We start from the raw sequence: 21,035 nt of genomic DNA, 5'->3' as shown, positions 1-21,035 counted from the left end.
GAATGAATATGAGCCAAAAACAGATGGGAGATTTGTGAAGATTGCGACGGTTCTGTTAATTAAAATAAGAGATGAATATTCCTGACCCTCAGAGCCATGAAACTAAATTTCATTGATCTTGAGCGGTGACAAAAGCTGCAAGTTGTCCACAATTTTATTGTTTCTTTCGAGGTAGTTTTCATTTGGAGGAGCAGAGTTTTCACATGGATCATAGATCTTGGAGTGAAGTAACCCACTTTACCTCACTAAAGAAACAAGTGGATTCAACTTGTCCTGTGTGCTTCCACATCTGGATGAAAATCAAAGTCTGTAATGTCTGTGTTTTAAGATTGTTTTTCAGATAAGAAACAGTCGGCGGGACCAGAAGGTCTGCTGTTAGTGCTTGGATCCCATGTTTGGCACGCAGCAGTTTGGACTCCGGTGCTGGAAAGCTGCGTTGTTATTCCTAGTGGGTGTGACATTGGCAATAATTGACAAAAGAAAGAGGGGGGAAAAAAATCCTTCCTGAGGGCATACTTTCATCTTTCTGACAACGAGTATGCTTATGCAGTCACAACAGCCTGCAGACAGAATCTGTGGGCCTTTGCTGCACATGTGTCAGCCAATCAAGGCCATCTCTTTGCATTGGAATGTATCACTTGCTGTTTTGATCCACAGCTGCCCTCACCTGTGTGGTTGCTTTGAGATTAAAACATTAAAAGAAGATCCCAAGACTTTGAGTGAGAATAGAAAACAATTTTAGCAACAGCTTCATTCTTTCTGAGTTGATGTGTTTTTCATGAACGCATCACCAAATAAGGCTACTTCATCCTCCGCTGATCACATTATTGGCCTGTTGACATACGGTGCATTAGTCCCTGCAGCGCTGACAGATTGGGGGGTCGGGCCCCCATGAAACCATTCCTGTGTCCAGTCGGACATCGGATAACCTAAGAGGGTAAGAGGGACACCTGGACTGGCAGGTGGCCGAGAGTCCACAACCCCCCCCCCCCCCGCATACCTCTCTTCTCTTGATCCTCACTGCCAGTCAGGGCAACAGAGGAGGAGATGGAGAAATGTGATGTGAAAAAGGAGGAAATGGTGACGGTGAAACTTTGAACACAGTTTGAGAGGTTAACTTTTTATGCTGTTGTCAACATAATTATCTAAGGTGGTCAGAGAATGAAGAGCATGTCATTAAAGAAGGTTAGGAATCAGTTATCCCTGCAGATTGGTCGACTGTGAGATGTCTAAAAAGTTTCCAGAACTCCACATATTGTTGCACAGATGGAAGATGACTTTTCTGAGCAGGTTTGCTATACAGTGTTCAGCTTCCTGTTATCTGATGAAATCTCACCCCCTGTTTAAAGATAGCCTAAATGAACAGAGGCAACTGTGGCTCAGTGGGGAGAGTAGTTGTCCTGCAGTCCGACATTTGTGGGTTCGATTCAAACTTCCTTCTGTCACATGTTGATGTCTTCCTGGGCAAGACACTTAACCTCAAGTTGTCTACCGATCTGGGTATCAGTTAATGAACGTGTGAGTTTGGCTGAATGAGGCTCTAGTGTAAACCGCTTAGAGTGGTCGATATGACTGGAAAACCGCTATATAAATTCAGTCCATGTTGCATTTCCATTTACCTAAAGAAAAATGTGAGCTCTGCCTGTTCTTTTTACTTAGGTTTAATCTATAAATGCTTCTCTCTACCTACAGGATTTTACTTTATTTATAGATTTCCTGTGAAGCAAAGGGAGACACAACTTTGGGCTACTTTTTAGAAAATCAAGGCTTCCTGTAAAAATATTACTGTTTGGATAGTTTTCAATCTATGTGTAAAATAGAAAAAACATTTTACTGTTATTTCTAGCTTTTAAAGAAAAATCTGAGCCAACTAAAATCAGTGTCAGCAGTTTAGAACTTTACAAAATGCTGTTCGGAAATCGACAATAAAACCTCGTTCGGTGCATCTCTAAATCGCCCGTGAATTAACATCTTAATGGAGCTTATCCAAAACCTTTAGAGCCAGTTAACTTGATTTGTTCCACTACCCAAAGCAAAACTTAAGGTGTTCTTGGTTGGATAATGAAGTTATTCCAGCCGTACTCCGGCCTCTCTCTACACACAAACAGGCAAACACACAGTTTCCAAGTGCTGTGTTTGCATCGTTAGATCATTGATCAACTCCAGACTCCACTAAGAAAGCTCTCTCTGTGTGTAGACAAATAATTCAGTGTGTGCAAAGCAGATATTTGGACAAAGATTGGAGGGGGGGGGTTATAATGAGCCAAAAGCAACCCAGACACTCTAATAGATCATTTGCACAGAGGCCTGAGGTTTGCACTCACACACTATAAGCCTTGCAGTTGCGTGCATTAGGGGAAATTTATCTCATTTTTAGTAGGTTGGCCTGTCTGACAGCAAGCAGTCCTGGAGGAATATGAACTGCACATTGTTTTCCTTTCTCCAGAAACAAAGAAAATAATTATAAAAAAACATGCAAGGGGGAATTTTGTTCATGTTCCAGGTCTTTAACCAGTAATCAGATTTATTGTGTTGCGAGAAAACTCATCATTGAAGAATGTCAGACTGGCAGGAGAAGACATGATTCAACAGAATAAATCACTGGGCACCAGATCACTTACTTATTGGGCCCCTGAGGTTATCAGAGCTGGAATTTTCCATCGACAGAGCGGCTCCGTCTGCTTGTAAAATGCTGTGCGTTGGTTAAAGTTTTTACTTTCTGATATTTCTGGAGGAGGATTGTCGACATCTGCGGGCGGCTCTGAGTGATGGGACAAGTGGTAGCTCTGCAGCATCTCACAGACCCAACTCTTGAAACTAAAGGCTCTCTTTTCTTTTTTTTTTGTTGCAAACTAGCCTCCTCCAGCTGTTTGTCCTCTCCAGTAAAACCCAACAGCTCTCACTTCAAAACCAGCAGCGTAACTCAGCTGCACCATGTCGGACATGGCTGACACTCCTCGGCCTTGCTTTCTCTTTAGCTTCCTGCTTCTTCTCTCTTTCCTTGTGTCTGCTGTTGCTATAATGTTCTCCTTCAGCTGTTCCATACAGCTCCACAGACTCGCTCTCTTTACCTTATCTCTCCTCCCTAATGCCTCCCCATATCTGTTTTTCATATAATTTTTCACCCGCTCTGCGTTTCTCTTCTTTCCCTCGTCTCCCACTGAGAGTTTTAGGGCCAGGCAAACTCGCTCTCCCCCCTTATTCTCTATGGTCCTGCTGAATAATGGAGAGAAATTGCTCTTGATTTATAATTGGTTCCATTCACTCTGATGCATGAGCTGCCAAAAGAGTTTGGGGGCCCCTTTCACCCATCCAATACCCACGCTCCCTCCCTCTCTCCCGATGATGCAGGAACACACAGGGAGCAGGCTGCGTGTACAGTATATGCATCTATGAAAGTCTACATTGGCATGAAGTACTTTATCTCTCTGGCTTGGGGATAAGTGGTAGCCTGTTTGTTCGCCTGTTGACATTTGGTGTTGGAAAAACGTCCTCAGGTCTCCATGTTTACGTGCCTCTGTGAGTATACTCTTACCATGTAATGGTGCGATTGCTTGCTCATGTGTCACAGAATGGTTGTGGTTGAATGAAATATGTGACTGTTAGGGGTATAGCATCACATCCAGCTCATGAGATGAGGACACACTCGATTTTGGGTTCATGAAATTGTGATGAGATTAGTCTTTGGCAATAGATTTGGGAAAACTAACAAACCTAATTTTTTGGTTTCAGAAATAGAGTAAAAGACTTCAATAACTGCATAAAAAAATCTGTAATCAGTGTTAAATGTTTTGTTGTGGGTTTGTCTCATCCATATATTTATTTTTTATTCTTGTCTTGATTCAGGTTCTGTTACTCCGAAAAATAGTTTTTTTTTTAAAAGAATAACGGTTTCGTAACTCTCCCAAACTGTTTTGTTAAGCGTTCAGGATTAATATTTGCTCTAGCTCGCAGTGCAAATCGGTGACTCTCCTCTTTTCACTACTTAATTGATGCCTTAAACACACATTTGACACACAGGAAATTATCTAAACTCTTTCGCAGGGTAATATGCATTGCAGACCCATGTGTGCAGTATAGTTAACTACCATTGTCTGCCTGGCAAAAAAAAGACAACCTGTTCAAGACCCATTTTACAGATGACAGGCTCTGGTGCTTGTGTGCCTCCCCTCCTATTGTTGCCCTGGGCGACTGCACATATTTAAAACCATGGCAACGTATTGGACGGGACGTGTCTAGCTGAAGTCCAGTGAGACAGAATAGATCTAATGGACTTCATCTGGGGAAAAAAGAAAATCATAGGAAGGGTTGATACTTCTGAATACAACAGGTTCAAAAAGTGGCTTTGGCTGCCCCTTCAGACACAACCAGTTTGGGATGCTTAACATAATATATTGGGCACATTTTTTGTTTTATGCGCATCTTGGCAATTAACAAGTATTCAACAGTAAACAGCAGATTTCAAGAACTGCTTTCCTTTTTTTTACTTCAAAATAAGAGTCTCAAACATGGATTCAACAGGATGTCGAGTCCAAGGCACACACCTTCATATCCAGGACTGATAACAAAAGCTTACACTTCACCAGAAAAGTCAAATGGTGACAGACACAACATGGCACTTTGCTAAACAGACTTCACTTTGGTTAGAAAAATTGTCGTTTTAATGTCTCATTTGTTTCTCCCCTTTTAGGTGTATAATTGTGTTTATGGCTGTGCAACAAGTGGTGTAAAATCCTTCATGTCAAGTTTGCTCTGGGGTGGCGAAAAACTCCAGCTATCATTCCAGCTATTGCTTTCTTCATTGTTGTCTGTCTTTTCTCCTTCCACCTTTCATCATCCTATTTCTCCTCTTCTTCACCTCCTCTCAAATCTGGGTGGCCATGATGGTCCCGTCCTGTTCCCATGGCCCCAATGGCCACATTGGCATCGCTATCTAAGCCTAGGAATGTGGGTGGATGTGCTCACCGTGGCATCATAATTAGCTCTGCACGGTTAATTCAGCCTCGTTATCTAAATTATGCAAATGCTTAATTGATTAGATCGCCGCCTCCCTCTACAGCGCGGTCCTGTCCAGATCCCTGTGCCTTAATCCTCGAGACGCTCGTTAGTGCCGGATTGGCTGCAGGGGTGGGAGTAAAGAAGTACTAGGACAGACAAACAGCTTGTTAATAATTTGTGAAGCATAGGCATAAATGTGTGTGTGTCTTTTAAGAGAGAGTATTTTGAAGAATGGGGGGTGTGCATTCTCAGCCTCATTAGGGATGCTTTTGATGTGTAATTTTATGGCATGAGAACTGGGGATGTTTTGTGCAGGTGGGGGTCTGGATTTGGACCAGTCCTCTCTCCACCTGTTGGCAGGATTTTCTTGCCAAATAAAACTCCTGGGGAGAGGAATGATAATCGATTTAGGATTTGTTCCCTGGCAAGTCTTTGCTTGTATAGAGTAGAAAACAAGAGCAGGGAGTGTCCACTTCAGCTTGCATTATCCACAGACACAGCAGCGCCCAACCACAATTTGACTCTGAAGCAAAGCTGTTGATTTGTGAAAGAATTATACCTGAAATTATATATTAGTTTTTATTAATTGAAACATGTATGTTCTGCAAGGTAGGAGATTAATAAGGCAAATATATGTGCACTATGAGTATGATATACTAATGCAATAAACTGATAATGAAGTAAACATATGCACTTTTGGCCAGATAATATTTGCCTTATCAGTGGCTACATTTTGGGTGACCAAAGATGCACCGATTAGGGTTTTCCTCACAGATACTGATTTCAGCCAGGTTCTTTGACAGGGGTAGAAGTTTTGAATCCAACAAAACTTTAAGGAATTTTATTTTATTTTATTAAGCACATTATTAGACCTGTCGATCACTAATCTGAGCTGATCAAACGAAAACCTTTTAATTCTAATAATAATCTTCTTATAAGATGTTAACTCTGTGTTAGCCAACATGTTTTCCAATCCAAATGTTAGAAACAGCCCATCCCACTGGCAAATACAACCCATACATGCATTTATTTATTTATTTATGCTCTAAAAGTCCAGTCTTGGGTTGATTTATTACAACAAGATTGGGTTATAGGTTTGACCCACCCTACTGAGTTAGGTATGTAACCGAAAAAGGCGTTAAAGTGAGTAATGTCTAATATTAAGGCTACTAAAATGGTTAAAAAGAACGAGCCAAAACCTGGAATACTGAATTGGTAGTATGTTGGTTCAAATGTTAAAAATGATATAGTTTCCTGTTAGGTTTAATTCAGCATTAAAAATTTTCATATTAAGGGGGAAAAAATACAACAACCTCATATTGTTATTTAAGACTTCTATTCACAAAATCCATAATGAACACACAACACTATAAAACATAGCCTGTCTATACCAACTTTATGGCAAATTCTTTAAGTGAGCTTTGTTATCTTAAGTGATCAAGCTTGTTTTCCAGTCCCAACAAAAGTTATTAACACAACCCACACACTTTTGCATTAATATACAGCATCATTTCACCATCTTATCATTTCTTATTTCACCCTGCTCACGCCGTTGCATAGTTCAAAATGGCCGTCTTTAAAAAATGACGGGACTTCTTTTTAGTCTAGTTTTAGTCTTTATAGTTTTACTTTCTCTTATTTTTTTGTAATGTTCAAGCATCTACAGCGATTATATTCAGAAAGAAAAAGACAAAGAGCTTTGTCAACGTTCACCACAGTGTACGCTGACCAGCTAAAGACTAAACCTCCATGTTTTATACGCTCTTTGTCATGAGGTCACTACATGTGGCTTACAGTTCCCTCAACAATTACTGGCAACCATGGCAATAATGTGTAAATAGCCCTAAAATAATTTTTTATTTTGTTGGAGTAGTATATTCTTGAAAGCACCTAAAACTTCTGAAAAATCCTAACTTTAATGTCAGGACACTTATTTAATGGGGAAAAATCCCACATTAAATATTCCAATATTTTTAGTTAAATCAACAGTGCTACAATTACTGGCAACCCTAATGGATACTACACGTTAATTATAATCCACATCTTCATGTTTCCATGAGCTATAAATATGATGTAACAAAAATGCCTATTTCTCTTAGCCGCTCTTCAAGATGGGAAAGATGAGAGAACCTTCCATTTAAGTAAGGCATAGATGTGTGGATCTTCCTAGTTTTGGAACTGGTTATAAAAACAGTAATTCACCTGATATTTTCCCATATCTACAACAGAGCAATAACTAGGAAGTTCGAAACAGGTGGAACTGTGAGAGAAACGAGGCTGAATGAGCAACCAAATGTATCCCACCACCACTGTGCTCGGTGGTGGGATACCTTAGTGGTTGGAGGCACACAGTCTAAATATACAAAGAGGGTGAGGGAGTTAAAAAGGATAATTTAAAGGGGTTATCATGTATGATGATGCATCTTGTTTTGTGGACAAATGGCAGGATACAGGCTTCTCGGTTGGGCTTTGCTTGTTTGGCCACCTACTGGACAGTGCAGTTTTCTTCACAACTTCCCCATATGTCATTGCAGTAATTTAAATACATTTTCCATAGCTGGTCAGAGCAGTGGAAACAGAAAGTACACGTTTATCCAAGATTCCTTTCATCCAGGTCCAAAAGAGGTATTTAAATCCCGGACTTGTTGGAAAAGTGGCTGAAGGCCTTTTTTTATTGGACTGCAGGACAGGCCAAGGCAATCAGTCCACAGTTAAGTTTGTCCACAGTTAAAGATTTATTGTAATATAGTTAGTGGCTGGTGTGACAGAACGGTAAAATAAAATGTTTCTCCACAGATCTTTTGAAAATGTGATGACTGATAGAAAACTCATGGGTGGTTATATTAACAAAAAAAAAAAGGCTTCTGTTGTTATATGAGTTATATGTCTATCTCCTGTTAATGAGCTTGATGGTAAACCAGGGGGGTGCTGATTTGGTAAGATACCCCAGCACTCATCTCTTCGCGTGCCACTGGGCAAAAATCCCAGGCGAGGACCAAGAGGCCAACAACCAGATTGACAGAATGAGGGGAAAATATGTTGGGACACTGGCAAACACTCCCTCTCATTGACGATGCCCTGCTCTCTCCTCCCGCTCGCCTGCCAGTTGACGTCCTCTATATTAATTTGAGTTGCTGTTCGGCTTTCCCAGTCACCGCCCCCACTACTGCTGCTTTTATAAACCTCTTTTAACCATCTCACATCAACTGATAAAGGCAGCAATCACCCCCTGCTCTTCCCTTCTGACTCCTCAAACTCTCCACTCTCGAACCTCTCTGCCACGGATCCCCCTCTTTTCTTCTGTTTGGTCATTGAGCAGAGCCCATCAGCTCTTCCCTGGGCCCTTCAGAGCAGCGTCTCCCTTTTCTCCAGGGGTCTGCGGGGTCTTTGTCTGTGCACCAGCTCACTGCTTTACAATGACTCTCCACTCTATTAAGGTGCGTTCTGCCTGTTAGCGTAGCCAGGGGCAACCGGCCTCCCGCATGGCAGCTATGTGGCTCAGCATTGTGGGGTTAGGGCTCGAGCGGAGCAGTTGAACCCACGGCACTCCTCACACTTGACACCGCATGTGTTTATCTAAAGGAGGGGGGCATTGTGGTGTTTGGAGAACCTCCAAAGTGAAAATGGGGGGGGGGGGGGGTGCATGGAGTGTAAGAAGACGTAAAACTGAAGGAAATAAAGGGGGGCAAATTTGGGGAGGTGATAAATATTCAATAGCTCAGCTCCTAAGGGTTTCTACCCTGCAAGCTCTTCACCACCTCCCTCCCTCCTGCATGTCTTCTCCATGCCAGAAAGCAGATGGAATGTGAGAGCTCACGGAGGAGGCTCCAGTCTGGTTTTATCCAATTAGCAGGGTTGTCAAAATGAATTTATCCACGAAGGCAGGGGGACAATGGGACCGGCAGTGGCCTGAGAGAACAGGGTCCCTTGGTGTCTTTACTTAGCACGCTCACAATGAACGTCTGTCATGTGACTCTCTTGCACATCATCATAAAAGGCACTTGCATAGCTATGGTCATGATGCATGCCTGCGCACCACAATTTTATTTTCTCTTGGATGTGCCTGTTTTTGGGGTTTGTCTCTCTGGGACATACACTCCCGTTAGTAATGTTTCATAAGGTTACGCCAACATGTGTAGATGCTGGTGTTCTGAGGTTTTTTTTGTAGAATTTTTGTACTTTTACCAGTCTGAGATTATTACCATTTTATAAATAGCCTTGAGTCAGTATGACATCCTCAACGTTTGAATACTTTTAGTCAAAACCACAATTTTCAAGGTAATAACTCAAATACCTAAAAATATTGATTATTAGTAATCAAGTGCTTATTGCACAAATTATTAATCCTGTTCTGCTTGGAGTATAATAAGCTGATATTGGTTAAATATGTAGTTGGGCTATCTGCCTCTTGTAGCTTAACAACTGTAGTTGTAAAAGATAATCTGGTAGCTCCTGAGTTAAAGTCCACTGACTACAGCACTCTCTATCGTCTGCCCACTTTTCCTCTTGGTTCCAAATGTATAACATTTTATTGAACTGTGTTTTCAAATGCCTAACCCTTATTTCAAGGTCGTTCTCTCTTCGTCTTTCGTTGTCGATTCCAGACCAGAGCTTGCCTGTTTATTTGCCGGTTTTGTCAGTTGAGATCTCTTGTGAATATCCTCTTCCACGGTCAGCTGGTTAGTTGTAAAACAGTGTTACCTTAAAAGGAAGGGTAGGTGACACTCTCTTTTTTTTCATACCGTGACTATTTGTTTTTTCAAGAGCGGAAACATTTCCAAACAGCTGAATTTGGCTTTCTTTAAAGCAAGGAGAAAGTCGAGTAGCCTTTTTTTCCTCCAACTGAATGGCAGATAAGGGAAGGAGGGATGCTGTGTTGCTCTGATCGTTTCTCTGACATCTCATTAAATGAATTTAAACCGTAGGAAGATAAAAAAAAAAACAGAAAACATTAGAGGTCCTGAAACTACAACTCTTTAAAACCTTGAGAAACCTTGATACCGGTAACCAGCCCATGCCTTTCTGTTAGTAATGTAGTTGGCGGTTATTTATAAACAACCTGATTATTTACACGTGAAATAAAGGTAGGCGTACAGTAAGCCACTAATGATCTTCTTATGTGAAACAAACTGAGAATGGGACATGTAAAGCATATAGGGTCAGAGTAAGTACCTGAAAGAAAAGTATAGTAAAGTAAAAATCTTTAAACCAGCAATTACTTGAACTGCTGTGATATTTTTGCTTCTTACACCCCTTTACTTTTCTACAAGTTATTCTGACCAGAAAGTGTTACATGTTCTGTTCTCAGTACATGCTTGACAGCGAAGATCATTGGGTGCGCACTGCCTCCTACTTTCACAATCAACCGCTTCTTCCTAAATAACCACCAAATATAAGGGTGACGATGGTTTAAAGGTTCATAAAATAGTGTTGGTATAAACCACTATGTTTTTGAGATACAGTTGTTTTCGGATGGTAGATGTCTGTTTTGCTTTGTGGTTGGTGTGAATGGATAAAAGTTAGTGGCCCAGATGCACCTAAAAACCCAACCACATTTAGCAGACATGACCTCACCAGAGCTGGTTTCTCAAATCAAAGCATTTTAATTTCAAAAATGTGAGTGCGCTCAATTCTTCTGACTAAATGGATAGATTTGTAATTTAAGGTTTTTATTTAACATGAAACAAGCTACCACCAAAATAAACTAACTGTGCCTGATGAAGATCTATGACTTAGTGTAATGTTAGGAATGTGTTTTCTTTCTGTCATATACTCTACAGCAGTCACAGCAGCTTTAAGAGACGTCGTTGTTAAAAAAAAAACAAAAAAAACTCTTGTTTTCTTGTTCTTTGTTATTTCTCATAAACCTCTTTAGGCCTGATGCGCTGTGTTTTATCAGTCACCCTGATGCGTAGGAGGCCCTTCTGCCTCTACGTCTGTGACCTCTCTGGGAGGGATGGATGGAAAAACTTGGACATAGATGTCAGGCCAACTTTTCATCTTGAGGCAAAGCAAACAGAGGACCCAGCTGACTAATGAATTAGACAGACAGGCTCAGAGGAACAGGGCTGCCTTTTAGGGACTGATGATATATGAGGGGTCTGCTCATACCACTGATATACAACTAAGCATTATCTCTATCTCTGCTTCTCCTCATGTCATCTTATCTTTTTGTCAATTTTGTAAAAAACCAGACAGGTAAAGAGGTTTCACAGCTGGACAGCATATCCCGTTGTGTGTCCACTTGGCTGGCGGTTCAGTGTGGTTTACAGTTATTGACTCTGACAGGTGCTCAATACACATGTACAGACAGCTGTCCTGAGTTGTGTCCATACTGCAAACAGCCACAGAAGCCACAGGCCTTCAGCTCTGCTGCCTCCTGGATCCAATCAGTTTGCTGTGTGTTTACAGAGTAAACCCGCTACTGATGAGCCTCTCTACGGACAAGAGTGAATTAGACAGAACAAATCTGCAAGGCTTTATCTAGAGGTTACTGAATGCATTATAATTGTTCAGGTCATGCTGGCATTGTATGAGTCAAAAATGATGAGGATTTAAAAAAAAAAAACTCTTGAAAATAACCTTTAAAATTTAAGAAGATTTAAACAAGATCATTGTCAAGTCACTTTAATGTGAATCGCATATTTATTTAAAATTAAAGAGTGAAATATCAGCTGAAGAATGAAAACTTAACCAGTAGAACATAGCCATTTTGTATATAAACGTGATGTACCAGGTTAGTCGTTATCAATACAATTTATTAATGCATTTTGCAATTTTCTTTGCTAATAAAAAAATGTTTTTTTTTGTTTATGAAAAACAACCTGACACCTAAATGGCTTTAATGACATTAACTGACCCAACTGCTCATAAAACGTTTGCACAGATAAGGCTTAAATGTTTACTGACCATGCTAGCAGTAAGTAGCAGTACAAGCTAGTAATGCATTTTGTACAGAAAACACTTCAGTAATGTTCTTACTGATAAAGAATTGATAATATGCAAGTGTGTTAATGATTTGATGAGGTGATTTTAACTGGCCGAAGATGCAAACTGACCAGTGATGACTAATAACACATTTTTGCTGTATTGTGCTAATAAAATACTATAGTTATTTTTTTATTGATACAGAATAGTAAGTGTAGTAATTATTTATTACGGTATTGACTGCCAGAACTATTAATAAACCTTTTATTTGGTGAGAAACGGTTCAATGCTAACTGACCATGTTAGCTGTAATTAGCAGTACAAGCTAATAATGCTATTGCTGTGTTTTGTCCATTGATCACTTTAGCTATGTGTTTACTGATATGTAATTGGAAGTACTGTATGTTGTAAGCGTGTTTTAATGATTTCTTATATTAACTAACAGAACAAGTAATAAATGGCTTAGCTATTTGTGCAAGAGGTCTAACTAACCAGGCTATTAGCCATATAAGCTATTAAAACATTTTGCTTTATTTTGCACATAAAAACACATTAACTATGTAGTAACTGATATAGGATTGGTAGTATTAAGTGTGTTAGTAATTTCAACTGTTTATTTGTGCAGGCACCTATCCGAATGCTAAATGACTAGGCTGGCCGTTTGTAGCAGTACAAGCTAATAACACAATTTGATGTGTGTTGCTTAAACAGTTTAAACCATAGGATTGGCATTACTATGCAAGTGTCTTAATGATTTAATACAATATTAACTGACCCAAAGTTTGTGTGGATGCAGTGCTTCATCTTTTATCCACCAAGCGGCCATGCTAGATATTGAAAGTTGGAAGACCAACCCTAGGGATTGTCAGACTACGCTTCTAAGAAAAAAATAAATAAAAAATACAAATGAACCCGCCATAAATTACCTCAAAAGAAGAAAAGCGGTGCTAAAATTGAGTCAAACTGAAAGCATGTGGGCTGCTTGTGAAGTCTGACGCACAGGATCTACTTCGTGTAAAAGCCTGTCTATTAATTGCTCATTTCAGGAGTCCTTGCCTCATATTTCTACACTCTGGACTCAGTAGCACACAAGTCTATTGTGATTGATTTCAAGAAATAAACACCAGTTCAGGAGTTTTTACCCCCCCCCCCCCCCCCCCCCCCCCCCCCCCCCCCCCCCCACCCCCACACCCCCCCCCCCCCCGTTTTTGTTTTTTTTTACACCAGAGGGCAAAAGTTAGGGTTGGGGACCTATTTCTACTTGCTAGTTACTTATCCACAGATTCTTAATGCTACATTCAGCCTGACATGAAAAAACATTATTTATTCCAATGCATGATTTTAAAAAAGTTGTTGAAAGTTACAGTAAATTGCAAGCACCCTACATTGTGTCTTCATGCGATTGGCTTGCTGTTGCTGTTAACCTCAGAATTCATCTGAAGTTGTTTACACATTCATAGTGAGCAGTTAAGTTTCTGCAGAGCAATGTGTGGTCTAGTTTAGCAGTTCCAGACATTAGGAGCCGTTTTTCCATTAGCCTCCCCCTTTGCTCATTTTCAATAAATGTGCCTGGCAGCAAAACGTTTTTTTACTGCTCCCATTAGATGATGAAGGTGCGCTGTAAGAGTTTCCACCAATTTTTACTTCTGCTTTGACCCCTCCTCCCAAAAAGGCCTATATATACATGTCTGTATTTGTGTCCAAGTAAGGTCCATTAATCATTCCTCCTGCTGTTGTAGGATAAATGTGAATGTTGTGTTCTGCTTCCACTATTACAGGACAGTTGAGCATGTTCAGTAACATGCTCTGTGTTTGGAAGAGTAAGAGAAATAGAGGTTCACTTTTGCAGGACCACCCTTATCATCCTGACGGGAAGTTGTTAGTTTAACCTGACAGGAAAGAATTCGGAAAACTTGGCTGCAACGACAAGGGAGAGAAAAGCTCTCCTCTGTCCAGTAACTGTTCATATACTGACAATTGCTCTCCCAGTATAGTCTGTTCTGGGGTATAAAAGAGTGCTCTTACCTTCAGTACTCTCATCACTGCTAGAATATACATTTCCCCCTATCACCAGCCCCCTTCTCCTGTTCTTCCTCTTATTAGTTGCTCTTTGTCCCTGCTCCTGAATGCAGCCTATGTTTTTGCCCCTTCTCCTCTTCCCTCCCTCCTTCCTCCTTCTAAGCCCCTCTACCTGTATCGGTTACACCTGAGCAGGAAGGGAAGGCAGAGGACTCAGATTACGGCCTGCTGAATGAGGGCGCCACTTTGATGAGTGCGGGCTGGAGTGCGGGTGCAGGCAGAGAAATGGGGGCTGAGAGAAAAGAAAGGCTTTTTTTGTGTCTGGAGTTTGGGCTGCTGAGGGTGCTGCAGGGTGCAACCACCTCACCTGGGTTGTGTTAATGGCCGGCTGTTTTTGTTCGTGCGTATACAAGATAGATCTGAGCTGACAGAGAGGTGCATGTATGAGTTCAGGGCTGCCTTTTTAGGTGAATGTTGTATGTTTCCCACTCGAATCATGTCTGGGTGTTGGTGTTTTTGTTTGAGCCGGTCAGATTAACTGTGCTTATGCTGTTTGTTTTCACTAAGTATGTAAATGACCCTCTAATCATTATCCGTTTTGTTTTTCAGGGCATAGCGCATGGAAGATGTCTGGAAAGCAAGACTGGACTCCTTGGATGAAAAAGAGAAAAGCTCCAGTGTTTTGTGCGCTGGGTGCAGTACTGCTGTGCTGCCTGCAGAGCAGCGCTTCAACCATTTGTGAGTACAAGTGCATTTCAGTACTTGGAATATCAACTGAAAGTTAATTTATTTCAGTACAGAAACAAAAACTAATTTTTTGTACTGAAATATTACACACTAAGTGATAACTTTACTCATTTATTGGTTTATTTTATGTTTATCTTATGGCTTATAGTTAATGAAATTCAGGTTCTAAGAAAACTACAATCAAAAGTTTCACTCATTTGCTTCACAGGTCTCTCAAAGTTGAGGCTGTCCATGTTGCTTGTTCACTTTATTTCTACCACACGTTCTCCTTCCGCTCAACTTTCCATTAATATGCTTGGATACAGTACACGGTAATTGTGTAGGCACATGGCTATTCTGTATTTAAAAATCATTTTTTTAAAATTGGTCTCATGCAATAGTGAAATTTTGTTAGCCGTGACCATCTAAATTAACAGGAATAATCACTTGAAAGCCAAGAAGTCTGTAACAAATCTGTGTTATTAATTTCCCTTTTTAAATTGCTTTACTTAAATAAATGACTTTTTCAGTAATATTCATTGAATGTGCTGTGAAATAACATAAAATTGTAAATTCCTTGCATATTTACAATTTCAACTCCAATGTTATTAAAGCTGTCTTCTTTTTTTCATTATTCTAAACAGGAATTCAGCATTATACCTCCCTCTGCTCTTAATGACCTGTTCTCACTGGAAAGCACTCCATATAACCTCACTTTCCAAGTGCCTTGTACATTTAGTTTTTCTAAACACCTGGTGCAGGATAACTCGTGCCAGGAAGAAAAGTTTTCTGGCTTCAACACAGGGAGGGAACTGTTTTATATGTTTGGCAGCAGCAGTTTGTTTGAAATAGATTTGAATAAAGAGGTAATTTGGATGGGCTTGGATAGCCACCATGGGCGAACTGAAAATGAAAAGATGCTTTGTATAGAGTGCTGGAATCGGTTCCTTACTAATCAACTGAATCAATGAAAGAAGTGAATTACGTCACTTAGTAGTACACCTGTTCACAACCTTCATAACATGTTACAGATCAGATAGAGAGATAGATAGATATAGTAGGAGGTGCAACTATTTTGTGTAATTAATCCATCTTTGAGTGATTTTAGTGACTCTGCTCAGCCAAGTTATCCTAATCATTAAGAGATGTACATGACGTCCAGAAAGCGAGCACTTCTTGGCCTTCGTGTGCTTTGATTTTTGTGACTTCTATACAATTGTTGTGTTTTACCTTTTCATTATTTTTCTAAGAACTGAAGAGACTCTGTTATCAGATGTGGGCAGGAATGAGCTGTGCATTCAAAAATATCATTCAATTCAGGCTACGTTACAATTTTTAAGAATGAATGGCAGCGATGCTACAATATATTCAATAAAATCATAATGCAAATGAAGCCTGAACACCCTTTTGTACATTCATTGAACTTTTTTTGTATTTATACTTAAAATGTGCACAAAGAGCTGAGAACATCACAGGAAAGTGTGTGGGAATCTTGTGTAAAAAAACCCATTTATTTTCTGAGAAACATCCTAAGCTGTTTTGTGGAATGAAATATTTTGCAAGAGGCTTTCAACTTTATCCTAAAGCTTTGTACATTCTTCCCTTCAGATGAGGTGCCGGTGTTCACAGAGGAGCCTGTGTCCATGGTGCAGAAGCTGGGAGGCAGCGTCATGTTGCGTTGCAGCGCCCAACCCGCTTCGGCCAAGCTCAGCTGGCGTCTTAACGGCGAGCAGCTGTCGAATGGTGATCTGGGCGTGGTGCTGGGGCCAGGCAGCCTGCTCATCCCTGCTTTGACCAACCTAACTCTGGGCAGATACCAGTGTGTGGCCAGCACCGGCGCTGGAGCTCTGGCGAGCGTGCCTGCTAACATCACCGCTGCCAGTGAGTAGCCACCCACACAAAACCGTGACCAATAAACACAAATGCACAGGCCTCTTTATGGTTTGTCTGAGTATCCAAAACACTCCCATAAGTTGATTTTCCTCAAGTGGAACAAAAACAGTAAGGAGGTGGTATTTGTTTGCCTTAAATCTGAATCAATACAACATTGTAGACTCTGTACTTTTCCAGTGGTTATAGCCAGTCTGATTCTCATCGCTATTGAGAACTAAAGCCATCTGAGGTTTTAGTCTAACAGCAAAAATCTGATGAGAATTACAACTCTGTCTGTGTAGATGGACAGAACAGCTGCTTTCATGCTGCATCATATTGATCTAATTGTTAAAAGAAATGATTCCTCGTGCTTTCAGTGCTTGGCTGCACCAAGTCTGCACTCTTATATTTGATATGCATCATGGGACTGAGTGAGTGCCTGAAACTGTGAAACATGAGCTTCAGGAATGAAGGGGACCCTGGGGCTGGGGGCTAGTCTGAGCAGAGGAAAAGAAGGGACTGGTGCTCACTGTGGGGGCCCTCCTCTACCTTGATTGGCTCCTCTTTTGCTCCCCACAACTCAACATTCCACTCCGGGGGGCCCGACAGCAGGCCTGGTCAGAAATTACGGCCTTATTGTCAGGAAGAGGGCTAGAGGGAGATAAGAAGTGTGTGTGTGTGTGTGTGTGTGTGTGTGTGTGTGTGTGTGTGTGTGTGTGTGTGTGTGTGTGTGTGTGTGTGTGTGTGTGTGTGTGTGTGTGTGTGTGTGTGTGTGTGTGTGTGTGTGTGTGTGTGTGTGTGTGTGTGTGTGTGTGGCGGGTTGACGAAGGATATGAGTTTAGGCAGGGCTGCTGTTAACAGTATTGTTTTACAGGCACAGATGTGATTGATGTGTGAAGTTGCCTCAACTTGGGAAGCTGGGGGTGTTTCAGGCCAGTCAAGACAAGATCCTGACAGGAGATGAGACGAGATGTCACACTCTCACACGACTCTCTCTGCACATTTTTCACTCTTTCTGTCACTTTCCCTTCTCTTACATGCTTTCATAGATTTTTCCCTTCCCTGTTCATCTGCAGCACTGATATCTTTACTTTTCCTCTTTTCCTCCTCCATCTTTAGTGCCTTGCAAAATGTTTTCACATTTAGTTGCCTCACAAACATAAACTTCAGTGTAGTTTATTGGGAGTTTATGTGGCAGACCAACAGAAAGTTGTGCATAATTAAGAAGCAGAAGGCAAAGGATACCCATTTTTCATGTCTTTTCACAAATCCAGATATGAAACGTGGTATGTTTTGTTTTCAACCCCCTTCGACTCAAGACTTTGTAGAACAACCGTTTTGCTGTAATTACAGCTGCAGATCTTTTGGGGCATTTCTCTACCAGTTTTGCACATCTAGAGTCTAGAGTTTCACCCTGCAAAACAGCTGAAGCTCAGTCAGTTGGATGGAGAGCATCTGTGAATCTTCTTCCCAGTTTCAATTCTTTTGGAGCTGTTTTTCTTCTGTATTTAGGTCCATTTAACTACCCATCAGCTTTGACCAGCTTCCCCATCCCTGCTTAAGAAAAGTATGCCCAGAGCTAATGCTGACACCACCATATTTTACCATAAGCGTTCAGGGGGATAGCATTTTCATGTACTATAGGCGTCCATATGTTTGCTGTGTTCCGTTCATGGCTTCTGATGTCTTATGTCCTTCAAGAATGGCTTTCTTCTGGTGTCTCCTTCAAAAAGGCCAGATTTTTGTAGTTCGTGGCTAATAGTTCTATCGACTGATTCTCCCACCTGAGCTGTGGATCCCTGCAGCTCCCCCACCTTTACCATGGGCTTCTTGGCTGTTTTTCTGATTAATGCTCTCCTTGCCCTGCCTGTCAGTTTAGGTGGGCTGCCATGTCTTGTTGGGTTTGCCATTGTTACCCACTCTTTCCATTCTGAGATGATGGACTGAACAGTTCTCTGAGAGATGTTCAAAGCTTGAGGTAAGGTTTTACAATCTAAAAGGTAAGGGAACATCCATACTTTTGCAAGGCACTGTAAAAAAGTCATCCACATTTGAATGCGTGTGAATTGCGCTGGAATAACCAGATGTGGAGCTGGCCTCTTTTAAAAAGAACTTCTCTAATTTAATAATGGTTTTCCTCAGCCACCCCCAGATTGCCTAAGGAATCCCTCTGTACGTGCTTTCCTTTCCTCTGGAGCCCTCTTAGCTGTACGCACATGTTTTTTGCGATCAGTGTAGGTCGATTCCAGACCCTCCGAGCTATCCAAATCTGACCCCCCCCCCCCCCCCCCCCCCCCTCTTTGGCACGACTTTAAAAGCTGCTCACTTCAATTCCTGCGTTGACAATCAACCCGGTCGTATATCTGCAAAACACGTTGCACAAACATGTTCAAATTCAGAGGCAAAAACACAGGCAGGCCTCCTGCTGCTGCGCATAATACACTGGCTCTTGAAATATTTTTTGTGGGCCCTGCCAAGCTGCTCTGGTGTGGGAGGTCTGCTTCACTTTATGCATACAATCAATCCTCTGTGCATGCAGGATGCTCGCACAAAAACATCACATACTCTAGCGTGCACCTGAGAGGTATTCAGGAGGGGTTGTTTCTGTGAGGTATGCGGGACAGGGGAGTGAAGCAAAGGGTTAAAAGTTGTAAATGGGGGAATTTTGGAGAGAGGGGAGGATGGTAGGATGCGTAGATATGAAGGCTGGGGCTGTAAAAACAGCACCTGATTGATTTAGCAAATGGAGTGCCACACACACCATTAAAGCTTTGCATTCTCCGGCTTGGATTGTCATCTTTCAGAATCAGCGCTGACAGTGTGTGTGTGTGTGTGTGTACCCTGATCTGCCTCCCTCCATTCCTCCCATTAAACCTCCTCCAGATGCAGGCAGGGGGTTCAGATCCAGCACGAATGGCAGATTAATCAGCCACTCTGCTGCAGACATGTTTGTGCCATTGATTTGACTACATCATGGTGGATACCTTAGCCTGGACTGAGATTTGCTTGTTGAGTCAGAGCTGTATTTAAGCCTGATCAGTTGGTGGTTTTTTTTTGTTTTGTTCTTTTTTCAGATTTTTCTCTTTTTATGCCAAAGTGTGAGGCCTGTCCAAGAAAAACACGGCAGTAATGGCACGTCTGGAAAGAACGGAGAGCCTGTGTTTGATAAGAATAAATCAACATAGACTGGTAGACGTTTAATTACGCTCCACAAGAAGTTTTATTTATCTTTCATTTCACTCTTGAACTACTTCTTGATGAATTTCTTCTGCTCTCCCTCCCACTTTAAGCTTCTCCCTGCCCTCTTTTTCTTCCCTCTGCTTTAACTTTCTGGGGTTATGTTTTGCTTCGGCATCTTAAGAGCAGAGCTTTGCCACTTCCTCTCGAACCCAAACTGGATATCTGGCTCTGTAACTCTAGTCTCTCACCTTTGACCCATCCTGCTCAGCCCTCTGGGCCGTTCAGTCAGAGGTTTATAAGGGCGGGGGGGGGGGTCAGGGGGTCGGATGAGGATCTAGGCCGTGCAGACTCTGTGTCTGCAGGAACACGGTCGCAGCACATGGCTCCAGTAATCCTGCTTCCAAGTTTCCCACAGACTCCGAATCAGTCCCAGTCCCGATCTGATGTCAGACGGGATTGATGAGACCTCCTAGAATGTTATAGAGACCTTTTTTTGGCTTTTGGGTGAAACTATTCGGATTACAGGAAAATAAAATGGAGCGATTTGATGAAATTCCAGTAAGTTTAACTGGATCTCACAGTGGGAAACAAGAGAGACAAACAATGTGGTTGCAACACAGCAGAGTGAGGCTGCTGTAACTGATGCGCAGCATGGAGACGGAGCAGTTATTGCTCAAAATATTGTGGTTTTTCTGATTCTAAAACTGAGGACAGACTGTGTACATGTGCAGTTTGATGATATTTACTTGGTGCATTAGACTGCTGAAAAAAAGCTGTTGTGTCGCTTTGTGACTGTTTTCTTGATTCTGTGTGCTTTTGCAGAGCTGCGGGACTTCGAGCCTGACATCCAACAGGAGATCGAAGTCGATGAAGGCAACACTGCCGTCATCGAGTGTCACCTCCCTGAGAGTCAGCCTAAAGCTCAGGTTCGCTACAGTGTCAAACAGGAATGGCTGGAAACATCCAAAGGTACTTCTCCTCATTCTAACCCTACATCCTTCTTGATTCCTAAACTGTTTCTATTATTTACAGGAATGCTGTTATCCTCCCCTCTGACTGCCTCAAAAAGCCTGCGATAAGGCCGTTATCTGGGGATTGTTGCAACATGGGAATGCAGTTGTTTATTTTTCAAACTGTTTTACTTCTAAGTCTCCTGGAAAAGAAGAAAAAACTCCAGCGCTTTGTCACTTGTATGCTGATGATGCCTGGAGCTGTAGGTACTGATACAGTGCCTTGCGAAAGTATTTGGCCCCCTTGAACTTTTCAACCTCTTGCCACATTTCAAGCTTCAAACATAAAGATATAAAATTCAA

General features: G+C 41.5%; 1 protein-coding gene across 1 annotated transcript in view; it reads left to right on the top strand.

The window, feature by feature from the left end:
• boc (BOC cell adhesion associated, oncogene regulated) overlaps nucleotides 1-21,035 on the top strand; it is a 36,432-nt gene that overhangs the window by 3,285 nt on the left and 12,112 nt on the right. Inside the window, exons 2-4 of the mRNA XM_047349758.1 lie at nucleotides 14,554-14,682; nucleotides 16,279-16,551; nucleotides 20,545-20,691. Of these exons, the coding sequence (XP_047205714.1) occupies nucleotides 14,571-14,682; nucleotides 16,279-16,551; nucleotides 20,545-20,691 (532 nt within the window). The 5' untranslated portion in view covers nucleotides 14,554-14,570. The remainder of the gene's footprint in view (nucleotides 1-14,553; nucleotides 14,683-16,278; nucleotides 16,552-20,544; nucleotides 20,692-21,035) is intronic.

The sequence above is a fragment of the Girardinichthys multiradiatus genome, chromosome 21, assembly GCF_021462225.1.
Source record: "Girardinichthys multiradiatus isolate DD_20200921_A chromosome 21, DD_fGirMul_XY1, whole genome shotgun sequence".
NCBI classification, from domain to species: Eukaryota; Metazoa; Chordata; class Actinopteri; order Cyprinodontiformes; family Goodeidae; genus Girardinichthys; species Girardinichthys multiradiatus.
Note: the sequence above shows the minus strand (reverse complement) of the source record. Positions and strands in the feature narration are given on the sequence as shown.